General features: G+C 41.5%; 1 protein-coding gene across 5 annotated transcripts in view; it reads right to left on the minus strand.

Annotated features, from left to right (window-relative positions):
- TGFBR3 (transforming growth factor beta receptor 3) overlaps positions 1 to 20,320 on the minus strand; it is a 260,627-nt gene that overhangs the window by 127,895 nt on the left and 112,412 nt on the right. For all 5 annotated transcript variants that reach the window (XM_053247377.1, XM_053247378.1, XM_053247380.1 and 2 more), the window contains one exon: positions 10,922 to 11,106. In XM_053247377.1, the coding sequence (XP_053103352.1) occupies positions 10,922 to 11,106 (185 nt within the window). The remainder of the gene's footprint in view (positions 1 to 10,921; positions 11,107 to 20,320) is intronic.

The following is a 20,320-nucleotide window of genomic DNA, read 5'->3' on the forward strand; positions in this document are numbered from 1 at the left end:
ATTTCTTTGCAATGTAAACCACTGTGAACTTTTTTGGTTGAAAATAAATAAATACACACACACACACACACATATATAAATAAAATACACTAAGGTCGTACATGGCAAGCCCCACCCCCACTGCAGCCACAACCAATGGAAATGTGGGGGCAGGGCTTTCAAGTATAAACTGGCAGGCCCATGGAAGGAGCTTTCACCATGATGAGAGTTGCGGAGGGCAGAAAGAGCAAAGGCAGAGTGACGAGCGGGCGAGAGGAACAGCCGAGCGGCAAGGGAGGAAAGCCGAGCAATGTCTTGCATGGGGGAGGCCGAACAGGGGGGAAAGGCTGAGGGAGGAGGCCTTCTGTCACCCCACCAAGTCTCTGGGGCGGAGAAGGTTGCGTGCACTAGCACTAGTGCACAGATGCTGTGTGGGTTCAGCTCGTTCTAAATAATAAGAAATCTGCATATAATTGAAAACAATAGTTTTGAAGAAAACATTATAGTCTCTTTGCTTTTAGATGTTGCATGTATATATCAGTGTAAATGTGTCATCATAATGGAGGGATTCCCTCCTATGTGTGAAGTGGGAGGTGCCTCTTCTATATGGGACTTTCCAGCTGCAATTCTTATTTATACTTACAATAAACTTTTTTAAAAAGACGCATTGCCTCCCTCCTCTGATCATGGTGAGAAAAGAAGCAAAAGGCAGTTAAAGCACAGTGCTTCCCACACCTCCTCTTCCTCTCATTGCAGTGAGAGGAGAAGGTGATGTAGGGAAAGTGCTGGGTTTTTCTATCCCCTCCTTTCAGCGTGGTGAGAGGAACAGAAGGCATAGAAAGTGCCGACTGATGCAGCGTGCAGTGTTCTCACTATTCCACCCTCTTTCTTCTCCTCCTCCAAGACTGTTCCCATCATAAGGCCTTGGCAGCATACCATGAACCAGCATTATTTCCACAGTGGGAGACAGTAAAGAGGGGAGGGGTAACAATTGCCACCTGTTGCTTTTGCATCCCCTTTTCTCTTGCCATCCACCTTTTGCCACTGTCACTCTCATCATCTGACACTTCTCTCAATCAATGGGAGGAAGCCAACTCGGGATATTTTCACAGGGACCCCTAAAACCTGAAGCTCGTCCTGCCAATAGTGGCATATACCATGGAGAGGTATGCTTGGCTTCTCTCCCCTTCCTCTCACAGGACAATAACAGAACTGTAATAAAGGAATAAGCAAAATTCACACACACCAAGAATTGCATACAGACACTATCAGCTTTGGCTGATACTCTAGCTACGTCCAATTCTTGAGATGAACGACCTCAAAACGGTGGTACATATGCTGGTAACCTCTAGGCTGGATTACTGCAATGCGCTCTATGTGGGGCTGCCCTTGTACATAGAACAGAAACTACCATTGGTCCAGAATGAGGCAGCCAGGTTGGTCTCTGGATCATCTAGGAGAGACCACATTACTCCTGTGTTGAAAGAATTTTACTGGCTACTGACACGTTTCCAGGCAAAATGCAAGGTGCTGTTTATTACCTATAAAGCCCTAAACAGCTTAGGCCCTGGGTAAAGAGAACGTCTTCTTCACCATGAGTCCCACCACCTGTTAAGATCATCTGGAGAGGTTCGTTTGTGTTTGCTGCTAACTTGTTTGGTGGCTACTCAGGAATTGGCCCTCTCCGTTGCTTCCCCTGGACTCTGGAATACACTCCTTGATTAAATAAGAGCCTCCCCAACTCTGGCAACTTTTAAGAAGGCACTGAAGACACATATATTCACCCAGGCTTTTAATTAGATTCATGATTTTAAATTTTTAATGTTGGTTTTAAATGCGTTTAATGTTAATGATTTTAATTGTTTAATTGATTTAGTTTTGATTTTAATTGTTAATTGTTTTTATTTTGATGTGAACCACTGTGAACCATTTTTGGAAGGCTGGTATATAAATCAGATAAATAAATAATTTCAGACTCTATATAACAACAACAACGGTCCCAACAAGAACAACAACTGTCCCAAAGGAGGACAAGAAGAAATAAGATTTTGTCATCACAAAGCTCCAGAGTGAACAACTGTGGGAACAATGCTGCTTCATGGTATGTTGCCAAAGCTATATGGTAAGAACAGCCTAGCAAGTGATTTGCATTTTCGTGTTTGAAAAAAGCTAGAACAAGTTTCTCTTTTTCTCTTCTGTTATCAATCTGACTGTTTCTCAAAGTCCAAGTCTCTCTTTGCTTCCCTCTCAAGAGTAATACAAATAGATTTCGGCTTAAATATTGTAGTTTCCCATTTTGTTAAAGCCTCATCACATGCCTGACAAGGATTAGCTCAGTAGTCTGTTACCAGGAGGATCAGTCAGCTCCACCTACCCCCTGGAGTGTTTGAATGCAGTGTTCTCCAGTTATGTTGGATATGATTTTATAAAATAGCTCCTTATATTGGACTAAAAACCTAGTTGCTATTTCTCATAGATAAACATGACTGGAGAAACCCAAGGCTCTGAAGTTGGATGGGGCCACAGCTCAGCAGTAGAGCACCTACTTCCAAGTTCAATCTCTAACTCTGACATCCCTGGACAGGGCTGGAAAAGATCTCTGTCTGAAACACTGGAGAGCTGCTGCTACTTAATACAGACAACATCGACTTGTATAGACCAGTGATCTGATTCAGTAGACAGCAACTTCATGTGTTCAAGCTTTACCTCACTGGGCTTTCCTATATCAAGATACAGGAGAAGTTCAATTCTTCACAACTCTAGGAGAAAAGAGAGTTCTGCAATTAATTATGTTATTATCGTACTAATCTATATCTACCAATTTACTGTTGACTGTTTCCTAAATATTAACTATTGGTTTCATATTTGCTTGTGTGTGTGTGTCTGTGTGAGTGTGAGTGTCTGTCTGTGTGAGTGTGGTGCGTAAGCGTGTTTTGAAGATTAAAATACTTTTTCCATCTCACAAGTGTGATCTGGTAGTGAATGAGGCTTGTTCACTGTTCACCTTCATGAATGGAGTGAATTCCTTTCCCAAGAGAAAACTTTATTTTCCATTTTAATTTTCTCCTTCTTTGTATGCCCTTCTTCAAGTCTTGTAATTTTACAGACTACTAATAAGCAAAACCCAACTAATTCCCTAGGAAAGAGGTAACTTTTTTAATGGTCTCTCTCTTATATTTAGCAGGAGAAGAACAACTGTACCCATTCATCCCAGTACAGTGTCCCTCCCAGTGACAACTGCTGGAGGTTCTTGCTGTCCTTCCCCCGCCCGCCGCTTTTTTTAATTTTAATTTTTTTTAAGATTATGAGTGCTTTGGGGACAAGGAACCATTTTATTATTCCCTTTGCTAAATAAATACTTTGAGAACATTTTTCGTTGAAAAGCGGTATATAAATATTCTTTAAAATTCTAGTAATACAGTACATTTCTAGTCTTGTATCCCCATCTTTGGAAGGTATCACTAGGGGAAGCCTCCTTCATACTCTGAAAAGTCTGTGTTATTCATTCATTCATTCATTCGATTTATATACTGCCCTTCCAAAAAATGGCTCAGGGTGGTTTACATCAAAATAAAAACAATTACAATCAATTAACAATTAAAATCAAAACTATAAAAACAGCATGAAACCAATTAACAATTAAAACATTTAAACAATTAACAATTAAACATTTAAACAATTAACACATTAAAAAATCTGGAGAACCAGGCCAAAGATCTGGAGAACCAGGCCAAACATTTACAACAGTTTAAAAACCCTGGAAGGCTAGGCCTTTAAGGGCTCTCCTGAAGGCCAATAATAGTTCAGATTACAGATTTCTGCCGAGAGTGCATATATTGACTCCAAGAGGAGCAGAAATTTTAGGTGAAGGGCCATAGCTCATAGGTAAAGCAATGACTGCATGCCAAAGGTCCCTGCTTCAATTCTTAGCTTGTCTCTCCTTAAAAGGATCTCAAGTATCAAGGTTAGAAACAGTCCTTGCCAGAGACTCCAGGGAGCTGTTCACAATATTGGGCACATATACCAAGTCAGATCATGGACCAATGGGCTGAATTGGTATAAGGCAGCTTCATATATTCAACATATTTTACTGCATTTTAGATGGTGGGCAATGACTCTGTGAAGCTTATAAGAACATTTCAGAACATAAGACAAATAGTGAGGCTATTCTCACGACCTCCCAAAAGGAGGTTAAGGGAGCCCTGCCCGTATTTGGGAGGTTGTGTGCTGCAACAGGAGCCACATGGCTCCCAGCAGCAAATCTCCCAAAATACCCCTCCCCTTAAATGAGCGCTCCGCTAACCCCATTTTGGCAATCGTGAGTCGCCATGGCGCAGCCCCACACTCATGGAGCATTCTGGGATTTCCGGGGGCCAGGCAGCCCCCAATCCCTACTGCCCTTACCGGCTCCATGATGATCCGGCCGCCCAGGGCAAACTCCCTGCTCAACTGTGGGGAGAGCAGGCTAAGCCGGCTCAGTTAGGCTCAACACAGGGATCGTGGAATGAACAGGGATAAATTCTACTGCTTCCCTTTTTCATCATACATTATGAAGATGTACATTAAGCACAGAATTGTCCCACTTCTGAGAATGATTGCACAAACAATGGCATTACCATTGAATTACAAATTCCATATATATACACACACACAACGTGGAGATTTTTCCTCTCTTTTAAGGCTGTCCATGCGAGATTACTTTTTATCCCTTTCTCATTTTGACTGTAAGCTGTGTGTTTGAAGTTCTGGGCATTTAAACTTGACTTTTACTAGTTAAAGATGTCTGCTTGTAATTAAGGAAGATTTGCAATACATCTATATGAAATGCATGGTGATGCCTTTCATCTTTTGAGAACTAAATTTTATGTATGCTCTTGGGTGCTAATCTCTACAGTATCAAACTGCCTTTGCAAGTATTAACTAACTAATGAAAAGTTAAGCATTATTAGAACTCAAGAAATTCCTCACACCTGCAGAGAAAAGGAGATCAGTAAATCCGAGACTTTAGCCTAGTTAATTGAATCAATACATTCCTCGGACATATTTCTAGCAAGAAAGAGGATTAGCTACTCAAGATGTTAAGAAGATTCAAGTAGCCAGGCATCATGAAAATAGCCACTCCATATTCTACCTAAAGAACAGTAGAAGTACTCACCATTTGCCAGATCGGCTTAATTCAAGTTGGGGCCAAGGAAAAGCGAGGCAAGGAGAAAAAGGTGAGGAGTCAGGAGGCCAAAAAGACAACAAGAAGTCTTAAGAGCAGAATGCGAACAGGCCTGACCATGAAGCCTTGAAAGGGGTTAGGAAGCTCTGACCTATTGCTGTTATGTGACTTTTTTGCTGGTCAGGACTGAGCTCCCTGCAGTTCTCTGATCTAGCCAGATTTGAGTGCACAAGCTGAATGCACACCTCTTGATCTCCAAGCCTCAAAATGTATGCTTGAATCCTGACAAGCATGGGCCTTTAACTGGACAGCATGAGACTGGAGACACCAGTGCCTTGCACTCCTACATATTTTGAGATGGATAACAGTGGAGAAAATACGCATCTGTGTCTGAGTTCATGATAGTATTTTCTCCTTTCACACTATAACCTCCTGTGCCCATCAGAACCCAATAGGCTCTCCACCTCTTCTTCTTCCCCAAGTCCACACAATTACCTTGACCATAATACATAATACAGAGTACAGCTAAAGCCAGTCATAACCAGATATGGTTGGCTATGCTTCCTTCTCATTCAGGGAAAAGGTAATTGGACTAGATATTCCAAGCCTAGAAACACTGGAAGCAATACAAGTACAGAAGTGACCAGAGAAACGAACATTCTAAATTTAGTCACTTTTGTTCTCTTACCTTTCATGGAAGGGAGGGGGCACCTCTAAAAGCAGCACAGATACCATGCCCCTCCATGCACAAAATAGCCTCCCCTGCTAACTTGGTAAAGAGGCACCTTTTAACGTGGTGATTCTCTATTATTTAGTAGGGGGAGAGTAACTGGCCCTATCCACCCCCAGCACAGTACCTCCAGTGACTGTTGCTGCTGTCTATCTTATGTTTCTTTTTAGATTGTGAGCTCTTTCAGGACAGCGATCCATCTTATTTATTTATTATTTCTCTATGTAAACTGCCCTGAGCCACTTTTGGAAGGGCTGCATAGAAGTGAATAATAATAATAATTTCACCCACTCAAAGCATCCCTAACCTGAGATCTGAATGGCCACAGCAGGTCTTAAAGGAAAGCATTCAAATATCGAAGAATGAACAACTTAAAAGAAACCTTGAACAAATAACAAGAATAAAGTCTTTTACTTTCACCCCAAATTATATGTTTTTCTGAAGCAAATGCAAAATTAATGAAATCAGATGGAGACAGAGCTTAAAAATCTTTACAGATAACAGTCATGCTGTGACATATTTCCATTTTGCAGGTTTTATAACCTTAGTCTAAGGAACCAGAGAACATTTATGTGGCAGCTCTGGAAATACTTCAGATCGAATATATTTCCAAACCATTTACAACTCTCTTTTCCTTTGTTTTTCAGTAATATTATATCGTTTAGGCGTAAATAATTTTAATTAACCTTAGGAGGAGCTCTGTGCTTGCAACATGATTAAAAAGTAGAGCCCTGAGTGGTTATATTTGAGAGACGTTTGTTTTCTACATGTTCTAAGAGAGTGTCAAAAAATGTAAGCACAATATGTTGTATATTTATGAGACACAGGATAATGGTAGAAGAATGTTTAATGCATGAGGCCTATGAGGAATTTGCTGCAAGAAGGCATTTGCACTTGCTCTCAGCAGGTAAGGCATATGTAATTTTGCAAAACCCATAATGTGACAAGTTTAAGGAACAAAACAAAGCACACACTCCTAACATGAAGACTGGTGAGATTTATTTTTTCATAAGATTTTCTTCACTGTGCTCCTAAGATCACCAAGTTCATGTGCAAGCTTGTTTGCTGTCACTTCAAACATTAGCAGTGGTAGACAAACAAACCAGAACAGAAAATATTGTTTATATTCCAAGATCTTGGAAGCACTGTATGGTCAACACATAAATCTCTGGCTTTTCTAAGCGGGTTAGCAGGCAACAGGAAACATCACAAGCGGTGCTGCTCTCAACAAAAGGTGATGGAGACCGCACTTTCCTTTGAGTCCAATTTGGGCACTAAGCCTCAGTTTTCACAATGAGGATAAAGATAACCTTTGCTCTGCTTTGTTTCCAGTCTTTTTATCCTACAAGCAAAAATGCTATCTCATCCAATTGTTTACACTCATAAGCTCTCCATTGTCGCCAGCAAGGCTTTTCCTCTCATCACCCTTTTCCTGTTCATTTTCTCAGCAGTGATCTCTAAAGGCTATGGCTATCCAACTTTAAGAAAGATATGGGAAACAAACTGGAGATTGCGGATGTGGAATGTACTGTACAACAGTACACAAGAGGCTGCAACATAACACTCTCAGCAACACAGGAAAGACAGATTTGGAAAGCTGTTCTTGGAAAATCAGCTTAGGTGAGCTACTATGAAGCAAGGCAGCTGCAAGCCTAGAAATCAAACTGTGTTGGATATGCCTCAACTATTTGTACTAGAGAGAGGATAAAACTAAACTGTGCAGATATGGTGGTAGATTTGCCTAAAGGTTAAGAGACTTTGGAGAGGAGTTAGGAAGCCTACATAAATTCTCACAGTGGCTTACATGAATGATTCTCTCTATCTCTCTATCTCTTTATCTATTTTAGAAATATCTATATCCCACCTCTCCAGTGCAATTCTGCAGCTGGGGCAGCTTACAACAATAGCAGAAGAATAAAACGGATAAGAAATTAAAACAGTATGCAGTTACAAACAAAACAGTAAAACAAATATGTCATATACCAAGATAAAACCATTAAAACAATAAATCCAAATCCTAATATTAGTAGACTATGTCCTGCACTATTCTCTCTCTCTCTCTCTCTCTCTCTCTCTCTCTCTCTCTCTCTCTCTCTCTCTCTCTCAAGAGAGGTGGGAGAAGCTAAAGATTTATTCTAAAAAGAGAGGAAAACTGAACATTCAGTGAAGTGGCCAGGGTTAACCTTGATGAATCCAGACTCTACACACATTCCATCCCCACTCCATGGCTCTGGCCATGGTCCACATCCATTCTAAACATTTGTGCTGACAAAGAAGTTTGTGGCACTAATGAAACATCCCCGCAGCACCAGTATATATACTTTTGTTTGCGGCACTGTGCTGGCATAGTGCCCTATATTATATAAAGGTGCTTACTTAGATGCAAGGTTTATTAAAAATACTGTCCAATATCCTCACTAATGATGCAAAGGCAGTGCGCGCAGAGTGCCTCCCCCATGTTTAGTAATCCCATGGCATGGGTGGGGGGAGGATTTTTGCCACTCTCCTCCCTCCAGAAGCGTGATATAACACGTGAAAATATGTCCCTAAAGCAGGGGCATAACTACCATTAGGCAAGGGGAGGCGGCTGCCTGGGGGCCCCCACGCCTCGAGGGGCCCCCCAGAGGCAAGTCACATGAGGCAAGTCAAAAGACTATATATTGTGAAGTATGTGTGCATCAGTGAGGGGCCCATTTTAAAATTTTGTCTCTGGGCCCACTCCAGCCTTGTTACGCCCCTGCCCTAAAGGCTACATGACCCTCATTTCACCTGTTAAACAGCATTTCCAGGAGAAAGAAAAATTGTTGACAAGAGCACTTCCTGTCTGCACAGCAGGACCTGGTTTACCAAATGCTGCAGAAACATTGCATGCAGCACCTCTGTACCATTAGTGAGGATGTCGGCCACAGGGAACTACTATGCAGTCTCTATGCTTAGGACTAGAATGAAAGCATGCATTTTTATCTATCTATCTATCATATTTCTATACCACCTGATATATACATCTCTAAGCGGTGTACAAAATTTAAAACAATATAAAAGTCACAGATCAAAATCCACAAAACACAATAAAAACAATAGCATGAAACAATTAAAACAAATTATTAAAATTAATTCTAATTAAAAGCCTGTGAGAACAGGAGAGTCTTGAGGGTCTTCCTGAAAACAAACAGAGAAGGAGATGCTCTAATTTCATCAGGGAGCATATTCTAAAGCCCCAGGGCATCCACAGAGACAGCCCGGTGCCAGGTCGCCACCAGATGAGCCGGCGGCAACCGTAAGTGGACCTCTCCAGAAGATCTTAACAGGCTGCAGGGTTCATGGCAAAGAAGGAACTCTTTTAAAAACCCTTTTAAAAGGCATTTCTTGGCACAGCAAACCTTAGTGGTAGACTGTTGAGGATTCTGCTCTCTCTTCCTAGTTAGGTTAGGTTCCCTGTTTCACGTTCAGCTAATGCCCAGTACTTCTTCACTGAGCATTTTGAGGGCATGTGCTAGAGATATATACAGTCATGTTATGCAACATTTCCCTTTTTTATTACAGAACAGAGCATTACATTACAGAACAGTAATCTGTTCTGATCCATTTTCAGAGCAAAGCAAACAAAAATATTTCATATGTTAATATCAAGTCATTTCTCCTTTTTTGCCTTATTCTTTCATATCAACTAGAACAAAAGTTCTTTTTCTAGTCCCTCAACATGAAGCCTACATTAGTCATTTACAGTGTGCACAGGAACGACTAGATTTAGCAGCACATACTATCTGAACAGTCCTCATCAGTTAAAAACTGAAGGCACGTTACAAGGCAAAATGAATATGAATTTAAATATTTGTTTATAGTAACTATGGCAAACCTCCAAAAGCATTCAGAATAATTTACAACATAAGCAATTTCATTTTGAGGAAAGTGAGATCCTCCTCTTGTTAAAAATCTGTTTCTCATTCTCCTTCTCTCATCTTTTAAATGAAGTTAAACATGTGAGAGGGAAAGAATGAATCAGTTACTCTGGAAATTTAGGAGTTGTATGCCTTAGAGCAGGTTAGAGAATGGATGCCAAACATTTGTCAGAATATTCTGCTTTAGGGTTCAACTACACATTACACACAAATGTGTGTAAGAGTGCCCTAATGCTGCTTTTTAAAAATGTGAATCTGCTTTGGGAGAAGGGAATTTAAAGCAAGAAACGCCATGGGGAGGGAGGCTTGATTCTTTTCCTGCCTACCACTTTTCTGTTCCAGATCTTCCACCACCATGAAAACATGAGGCTGGATCTCTGGGTAGGGGCAGTGGGGGGGGGGGAGGGGGAAAATCAGCAGACAGGTCAAGTGTTAGGCACTCTTACCCCCGCAGTTCTCTACTCTGTGTGCCTTACGTTTCTTTTTAGCTTGTGAGCCCTTTGGGGACAAGGGGCCATCTTCTTTATGTATTATTTATTTTTCTATGTAAACCGCTTTGAGAACTTTGATTGACAAGTGGTATATAAATGTTGTTGTTGCAGTAGTAAATACCCTCTCCCAGAGTAGCTTCTAGACAAAATGAAAATGGCATCAGAGTGCTCCCACACATTTGATTGCAACATAGTATGTTGCAATCAAATGTGTGGAGTGCCCCGAGCGCCACAGTCAGACCCTAGTTCAGCAAGTCAAAATCCCTTGTACAAACATTTTACTAAGAAAGCATGGCTAGCTTCAGGGATTGGCAAGGTAGGGAACTTGCTGGTATCTGAGTCTGATAAGAGGCCCACCATTCAAGAATCAATGCCAACATCTTGATTCTCAGTTGATGCATAGCCTGGCCTACTCAGAGATATCATGTACTGTTTCTGGCCATGTTAGATCCTATGTCAAATGTATTCCATAATCCTCTATGACAATGCAAAGATCTTTGGGGAGTTCTCTTAGTCTGTACACCCCATTACCCTCTGCTCCTCCCCTCAATAACCATGCTTCCACCACTCCAAGACAGGGTCCTCTTGGGCAAAGTTTTCCTGAAGCTCTCTGCCCCCGTATGTGCAGCCATGCGCAATAGCATGATTTCATCATTACCTCTCTTTCATGGTGTCCAAGGCCTTCTTCAGGGCTTCGAAGGTTGAGGATGTGAACTTCCTGTGGCAATCCAGCAGTCCCTTGACTTGCACAGCCAGATAACACTGTAAAGCTCTCCAACAAGGCTTGAACTGGGTGGGAGCTATTGACAGGTGACAACACACATTCATTTGTAGTTATAGGACCTGCAATGTAAATAACAAATGAAAATCTTTTGAGGAAAAACATTTTACTGTAAATGAAATTGAGGCAAATGTTATATAGAGGAAATTGGAGCCAACATTTTAAATAATAATTGGCTGTTTGATTTTAACTCCAGTTGGAATATAGGCTATCAATATGCAAGTTACAAACAAAAAATGAATAAATCAGCTAAGAAAAACAAATTTGGCAAAATTCAGGAAACCCAGAGCATACTTCTCACCCATTTAAATTAATGGGAGGATTAAATGTTTAAATCCTGTAATTTCCATTGGAATTTACAACACAACCCTACATCAGTTTAGTCAGATACATTTTTGCAATGTGAATGGAACTTATTTCCAAAATAAGCCACATAGGATTATTATAGCTTTAGACTTTCTTGAGTTTCTCTGCACCCATCCTTACAAATATCACCTTGTGCAATGTGCTCTTCGGGGCTAGATACTTATTTATTTATCATATTTTTATACTGCCTGATATGTAAGTCTCTAGGTAGTGATTTACTTATAAGCTAATCAGCATTTAAAGCAACTTGTGGTTCTTCTGCACCAGACCGATTTTCCCAATCTGATGTAGTCCAGCAGTTGTATGTTGCACTTGGGTTTGAAACATCAGGATTCAAAATTCAACTTAGCTAATATACTTATCTGGTTATCTTAGTAAATACCCTTTCCCCACCTCTGCATCTTAGCCCATGAAAAAGTTATGACAACTTCTTTACTGTGTTACAAATGTTTACTTTTTAACAAGAATCCCATGCTACCTTTCTGTTTGTTGTTGTTTGCTGTAGTCTCTAACAATTTAGTAGTGAATGTTAAACATGATGGATTTATAAATTTTAAGTAACCAATAAATTGTGATATTTTCAGGGGGTGGTGGAAGGCCATAAATTTGGTTGAAAAGATAGAATATTTGTATTTGAGTGGCGGGGGGAACCTTGGCTGTTTTCACACAATCATGGTGGGTGATCCTGCTTAATGAGTTAACCAGGATCTGATCTTGGTTATCTATCCTGCTTAAATGCAGGTTAACCATATTAGTTTGATCAGAATTGCCCAGAAATTCTGGGTTCTCACAATCAGCTCTGCAGGGCTCAGCGATCCTGGTTAATTCTTTAATCAGGATTGCCTCAATGTGTGAACATAGCCCTTGTTATGCAGTGGGGCCATTCACACAACCTACTGGGGGTGGGGGTGGGGTGCGGAAAGGCTTCACAAACCTTGCCTTCCCCCCAAGACAATCATGCTGTGCTTGGTGGGAGCAGAGCAGAGCAGTTCGCTCTGAGGATGGGACTCATTGTCCCGGCCTCAAGATATCCCCCACAGTGCACTGTGTACTGAGCACAATGCACTGGGGGATTCCCCTAGGAGATGGGTGCACTAGGCCACCATCTCTGTGTCAGTGTGAGCTGCAAGCAGCCCATGCCAAAACACGATACCAGCAGCTGGATTAAGGGCATGCTTGCGCCCTTAACCTGGGCTAAGAGCCGAGCTTCGGTGCTCAGTTTTGCGTTGCGGTACCACCAGGATCCGAGTGGATCCCAGTGATTCTCATGGGCAGCCAAGCCCAGACTTGGCTCCCTAAGCCTGGACTTGGCTGCTCATGAGAGAACAACTTCAACATCTAGAGCTGATGAGAAAGAGAAAGTAATAGAATGGTTCTCAGGGCCAGAACTGGATAGAAATAAAAAGTATAGTGAAGCCAGATGTCACCAAAATTGAGGTGTAAATGTGCACATGTAAACATTGTATTATTTCAAATGCTACATGCCGCCTTTTTTGCCACAGGAAAACTAAGATGGCTCTCACACTGTTTTCAAAAACCATAAAATGTAGCAATATAAATAATAGGTATGCCTCAACCTACTGGTAATTCTAAGAGCATGTTTGGAGATTCTCCTCCAGGTGCTCTATCATTTAAGGTGCAGGCAAAGACCTTTTTTAATTTCCCAACCCTTTTAATGCTTTAAACCGTGCTGTTGTTTTTTAACTGCTATTTTAACATTATGATTGTTTTATGCTTTTTATTCATAAACTGCCTGGAGAAATTTGTAGAAGGGCATATAAATATGTTAACTAAAATGGGCTCAGGAAATCTACTTGTCTATGACAAATGATGCCTAATAAACAAAAATAAAAATTAAAAAATCCTGAAGAGTAACGTACCAACGCAGCTCAAGGAACCATCTCATGAGTAAAACTTTTGTCTGGCTGGTAAACTGAGCCAACATTTCCTGACCCCTGTAAATAACATATAAATAACCAACCGATAGGCAACTCCGTACCAAAAAGTGCCTACCCAAATTAAACAAAACCAGACCAGCATTTGGGATGGGGCTGTAGCTCAGTACCAGAGAATCTGCTTTGCATACAAAAGGTTCAAAGTTCAGCCCCTGGCATCTCCAAGTAGGGCTGGGAAAGGCTCCTGCCTGAAACTTTGGAGCCACTTGGCAGAGTGATTCCCCAAGAACTTTGGCAGAGTCTACACGGTCAGAGTAGGCAATATTGAGCTAGAAAGACCAATGGTCTGACTCAAGAGAAGGCAGCTTCCTTTGTTCTTAACTCAGAATGCCAACAAAAACATCAGCCTCCCTCAAAGACAGGGCCGAAAAGCCAAGTCTTAATGCAGTGCCTAATGGACTGCAAAATAGGGGACAGCAGGTCTTCATTGGGGAGGGCATTCCACAAGAAGAGAAGATTGTATATTATAGGGGTGTGCATTTTGGAATTTTCTTGTTTCGATTTGTATCCGAATCGAAACATCCCCGTTTTGTTTTGTATCCAAATTTTCTGAATCCGAATCAGCCCTGTTTTGTTTTGTAGCCAAATTTTCTGAATCAGAATCAATTTGGATTTTTAAAAAGGGTCCCAGGGCAAAAAGAGTGGGTGGTGGTGGTAGTGTCCAATGGGTGGAAGCTACCACCCACATTTCAAAGGAATTAGGCAAAGGGCTGATTTTTTTGTGAATTTTAAAAAAAGTTTATACATCTTTAAGAATTTTCCCATAGGGAATAATGGGGATTCCAGCAAATGTATCACTTCAAATCAAGGCGAAAGGGATGACCCAGAGCAGAGTGTGGTGGGTGGTAGTGCCCAATGGGGGCAAAGAAACTTCCAGAATTATTTCAAAGGAATTGGGCAAAGGGCTGATCTTTTGTGATTTGTTGAAGTTTACGTGTCTTTAAGATTTCTCCATTGGGGAATAATGGAGGTTTCAGCAGCCCCATAATTCCACTTGGGGGGCACTGGGGTTGCCCAGAGCGAGGGGTTGTGTAGTGCACATAGGGTGCCAACCACCCCCACACCCACAAGCCTGTGGGGTACTGGGTTTTGTTGTTTCTGAGGTGTTCATTGTAGATTCTCTGGTAGCATATGAGATTTTCAGTGAAAAACAAGAATCCACTCTCATTTGCTACCAGAGAATCTACACTCAGAACACCACAGAAACAGCAGAACCCAGCACCCCATGAGTTAGCAACCCTTCCCCTGGCCAATGTGGAGTCAGTAAAGAGTGTGAAGAAGCAAAAGAGCCAATGGGGAACAAGGAGGGAATTGTCAGCAGGTCAGCCCACTGATCAGAAGGCTGGAAGGGTGGGAAATTCAAAGAGATGTCAAACACAAAATGGAGACTGACACCACAAAATGGAGGTCCGAAACAACAAAACATTTTGTAGCTGAAACAGGGACGTTTTGTTTTGTATACAAAACTTTGGATCTGGAAAATGGGTGTTTTGTTTTGTCTACAAAACACCCGAAACAGGCTGTTTTGGGTACAAAATGTTTTGTATCCGAAACGTTTCGCACATCCCTAGTATATTATTCTGTGCAACAGAAAGTAATAACTGCCACCTCAATTTATGGTGTTCTTAAGAAGCAGAACAGAAGATCTGAATAAAATTAGAATTTAAAATTTGAATTAAAAAGTAGGAAATTCCATGCTTAAGATAATTATGTATTTATCCAATATTTCATTAAAAGCCTGGCCAGGGGCAGGGTGAGGGGACACCAACACTACCGGCTTACTGCATTCCTTTTGATGTTACAACTGACCTATAATGCAAACCCTACTCAGGTAAACTGCCACAATACTGCAGATACGTATCACCAAACAAACAGACATGTCTGCGTGCCTGGCTTACCAGGTCTGACAGCAATTACTCAAACTGATATCAGCCCCCTAGTCCAAAATGCACTGTACATCCTTGCAAATAATCCCTACAACATGGCACACTATCACATTATTTCATTCTATATAAAACATCACGGTTTTTGCAGTACAGGAAGACAGCTGAAGCACGAGGAAGAGTTTACATACAGAGTATATCTGCAGGAAGCGAAAGCAAGGCAAATATTTATGGAAAGCAGCCCTGCTTCTCCAAGTCAAGGCGCAACCCCACAATGATAGCCAGAGAGTCTGTATGCTTTTCATTCTGGGAGGTCACTGAAGAAAAACTGTGGTTTGAGCTCCTACCTCGCTCGTATTGACACAGAAAGTCATTCAGCCTAGCTGAATGCACGTTAAAATATAGAAAGCACATTGCCCAGAGCCTTTGGATGGATAGGGCAGTATAGAAATGTAATTAAATTAATTAATTAAAAATAATACATATCTTAGGAAACACCACATCTTGCATGAGACCACAAGCACACCTCCAGCACTGCAGATTATCTGTAGAACTTGCAACAAGGAGCAGCTTCAAACTGTCGGTGGGAAACCCTTCCTTCCCTCTCCACAAACTATAGTCCCAATCCAAATCGGGCCTCTTCCCACACAGCTGCTTTTTTTTACAACCAAAAGCAACAGTTCTGAATTACCTCAGGTGTCGTGCTCATCATGTTAACATGCAGTTTGGCCTTAAATGACCTGCCCTGCACCAAGAGATGGCCCATGAGTGCATATGCACATTGTATCACCTTTCAGGGTCCTCTCTCTCTATGCACCCCCTACCTGTCATAATGCTGGGCATTTTGCTAGATACTCATAAAGTCCAGGATATATAAGTCTGCTCAGCTAGTTATTTCAATGTGTCTCTTGGCTGATCATCGCAACGTTCTGTGGAGAACCACAACATCTGTATGGGTCTAATGTTTATTTGTTAAACATTTATATCCTGTTTCTCTCTAAGAAAACACAACGGCTTGCAGGAAAAATTTTTAAAACACATGAATCATCATACAATATCATATATTATATGATAATAATGACTATATGATGATAAAGATATATTACAAAAAAGAAAGGGAGGATTGTGCACATTAATGTAGAGAAGGAATTTGGGACACACTGCTGAAGTGTGTGCTCGAAGCAATGTTTTTCAAAAGTGGTCATGGTGGTTGCCCATGACACCAGGGTACGTTCCTGTAGCAACAGAATGTTTCTCAGCAAACACACTTTCCTCCCAACACAGAAATCTGGAAGAAGTCAGAATGCCGGAAAAAGACAAGTATGGGTCTGCTGGAAGAGAAGAGTCAGCTGCAGGTAAGGTATAGCCATATGGTCTCAGGAGAGGGACATCGGGCACATGAAGTGGTATGGGAAGCAATGTTGAGGAAGCAGCATTGTAGGAATGACAAGAAAGAAGATCACATCCTCCTGGCTCAACTCTGATTTAATGTGTATTTCTATTTCTGCAGCTCATTTATTTCCAATTCAATTCACATCTGCAACCTGTCTTATTCAGAATTCTGTTGCCTGATAATCCCTTCACTGATAAGTTATGATGGAACTCCTTCAAACAAATAACTCCTTGTTTTCATTTGAAAAGCAAGGTTGTGGTTGATTGCACTCAGATTCTGGACTATATCAAGGAGGTAGGCAAGTAGTCAACAGATGTAGGGAAACAAGTTTTCATTTTATTTTGTATATATACACATGTTCTATGTTCTTCCATCACAGAATACAAGGCAGCATGTATAGGATTTCCATTTCCAGGTGGTCAACCATCCAGGCACTGATGACTGGTGACTGCATTGTGTACCTTAAGAGATATTAGAATTCCCAAAGTGATTGCCAAATTGGAGGTAGAACTGCATCAGTAACCTCCTCCTCCAACCACATAGGGCTTGGTCAGTCTAAACCACAATTTTTCAGCCACCAGTATGATTGCTTCCAAAAAGAGAGAACAAGTTTTCATTTGCTCATTAATACTGCTCATAACACTCCAATGTATATACTGTAGTAGTTTCAGAAGATGGTTGATAGCACGGTGGGAACTTGGCAAGTGCAATCATGTGCAGAGCCAACTGATCAAACTACACAATGAAGCCAGTGTAAATATGCCCCCAATAACCAGACAGAAATCAAGACATGCCAACTGGGGAATTCAAGAGGGGAACTTGGAGACTCAGTCTTGTGAGTAGATGGTAGGAGCAGAGACTCCTTGGGATACTAGAGACAGCAACTCACTGTGCAGCATCAATCATGTGCATTCGCAAAGATAAGTTTTTAGGTGGAGCATCTGTCTGAGTGGAATCCAGGGCAGTACAGGGAGAGTGCCTGCCACAATCCCACATATGATGATCACACATACGTCCAAAAGCAGAAACTGGACAACTTCCTAATGAAGTGTCACTGCTATATGAAATGTGCTGGTATTGCTGCTGAAATCTCCCCTAGATGCCCTCTGTGCCATCCAAAAATATGTCCCTGAGAGTTGCATGACCCTCAAAGACATATTTTTCAGGCAGCATAGAATGTTTTCAGGGGAAAGGAAGGTCATAAAAATCCCTCCTCTTGCGAGTGCTAGTGCTTTATTAGTTGAATCTATCAACAGCAGTGGCACATCTTGTGAGGCACCAGTGCTTCGTTGGTCAGGATGCTGGCCACTATTTACTGGACCTTCCTAGCAGGGGTTGCAAAAGGCGGGAAGGCTCAAGAACAAAGGATAACTTCAGAAATGTTTATTGGGAGACCAGGGGGGATGCATGGGTGGGGACACAGCTATTCAGATGGATCATCACAACAAAACAGTATAGTACACCAAACCTACTTAAGAGCTGGTTCGGATAATACTCCGACCACCAGCCCAACCATATGTGGTTAGGGTCTGTGCGCACCATGAGTGTGTACATCCTCTCACTGTGCCAGGGCACAATTCCCTAATTACCTGGTGGCTGGTTTGCCTGAACCACCTTTCTACATGAGCTACAAACAGCAGATTAAATTAGTATTTGCACCACATGTAGATGAGTGACTTGGATAAACCAATCACCCAAGCGATTAGATAAATGTTCCCTGGCCTGCTTGAGGGGGAAGGACATGCATGCTGGTAATGGGATTGGGCCAGCCAGAGAAGTGTCATACCAGCTCCATCTTAGAGCTTACTTTGATTGCACTCCAGGTGCGGTACACAATTTCTCTGAGCAGATTCTTGGATTCCTGATAGGAGAAAAGCTGCTGGGGTGCGGGGGGAGGGGGAAGCATTTTTGGTGGAATGGTAAGCAGAGCAGATTCAGCAGCTTCTCCTGCCCTCTGTTTCTCCATTTGGTTGCTGTGCCTTCCTCCCCAACTGCCCCAGGAAATCTGCATGTGCATGGCCCCCTTCCCTAATGCCTCTCTTCAATCTTCAATCTCCTACTAGTACATCTCCCACTATTTGCTTGTTTCACTAACTGTTATTTTAAATTGTTATTGTTTTATGCTTACTGGACTGTCTTTACAGTCGGACATAAAGGTGGGATATAAATGTTTTATATAAAAGCTAAATACTTTGAATGAATAAATAAAACCCACAATATAAAAGCACACCACTGGCCTTCTGGTAGGTAGTACAGCCTGTGAGTCATCTTTCCCAAGGAAGCCCAATCAGCATCAAAATAAGACCTTTCTTCCTGCATCAGCTTGCTTTTCCACTGCCAAACCACATACCAGTTACAATGCAAAACCTGCCAAGATTTCATTTGAAGGCCACATCCTGATCTGCCCCCCGCCAAACCATCATAAGCAACCATTGGCATCTTCCTAAACATATTAAAAACCATTCACTGTGCCACCACCTGAAGGCAATCATTCTTCTCACTGCAACTAGACATGTGCTCATGGCTCAGAGAAAGGCAACTTGGACTAAATTTGACTCTTATCTAGCCATTTCAATGTTTTGCAGAAAGGTTCCTCTTGCTATCTTCAAAAATGTTCAAAGCTCAGCTGCTTTGACAAAGCAAGAGAGTCACTACATCTGTTTCACTTTGCCTACACTTAAATCCTAATGAATTTATAATCTTAAAGCCCAATGTAAATAAAAAGCAGGTTGAGAATTATATTATAAAACTAGTAACATGATCAAGAATAACGCAGGGGCTGTAAGGAAGAAGCCTAGGGAACCAGCTGCTAATGGGCATAGCTTTGCTCACCTCTTGAGTCAAACTGCAGTGTGACCCAGAGACAGGGTAGGCTTTTTAAATATGCAATAATTAGCTTAATTTTCATCACATGACCTCGAGGCTTGCATTGCTAGTGCCTCTGTGAGCAAGAGCAGGAAATTCTGCCTCTGTGCCACTTGCATCCAATCAGCAATACCATGGCTGAAAGCAGATCTGGAGAACCTGCTCTGCCCATCTGCATGTCCTCATCCATCACTTGGTTATGGCACTGGTAGGTAGCTACAGATGATTTACAGAAGAATCCTAAACAATTAACAGCATTCCATGACGACTGCTGTTAAAAATACCCCCCTCCCCGAAAATGTGTTTTTAAAAACAGATATGTGCTCCTTATTAAGATACACAATTCTAATGCTGACATCTGGAAATTATTGAATATAATTTCAGCAGTCCGATTTCTCATATTGCCAGGCTACTAATGCTTAACGTGTGTTGTGTTGTAAAAAAGCAATAAAGATGTGGGAAGGGGAGGGTTATTATGACCTTGAGGCTAGCTTGTAGCTACAGTGGATTTGATTCTAACTCTAATAATTGCCAATATAACGTGTTCCATTTCCATAGAGAGCTCCATGGTGCTGTCAGCTAAAAAGCGTGACCAAGTCCCACATATTGCATGAATATGCATTGCAATTTCCAGAGTGTGTTAACTCCTCCAACTGGCTTCCCCAAAAGTATTAAGATTGCTCTGATGGGATGCTGTGCACATGGGAAGAAAGCACAGATTTATTAGTGGAGCTTCATTAAAGAGAATGCTGCAAAGCCACATTGTGGGCACATAACACTCAAGAGCTTTCTTTCAAAGCTAAAATATGACTGG

This window comes from Hemicordylus capensis, chromosome 4, assembly GCF_027244095.1.
Source record: "Hemicordylus capensis ecotype Gifberg chromosome 4, rHemCap1.1.pri, whole genome shotgun sequence".
In the NCBI taxonomy this organism is placed as follows: Eukaryota; Metazoa; Chordata; class Lepidosauria; order Squamata; family Cordylidae; genus Hemicordylus; species Hemicordylus capensis.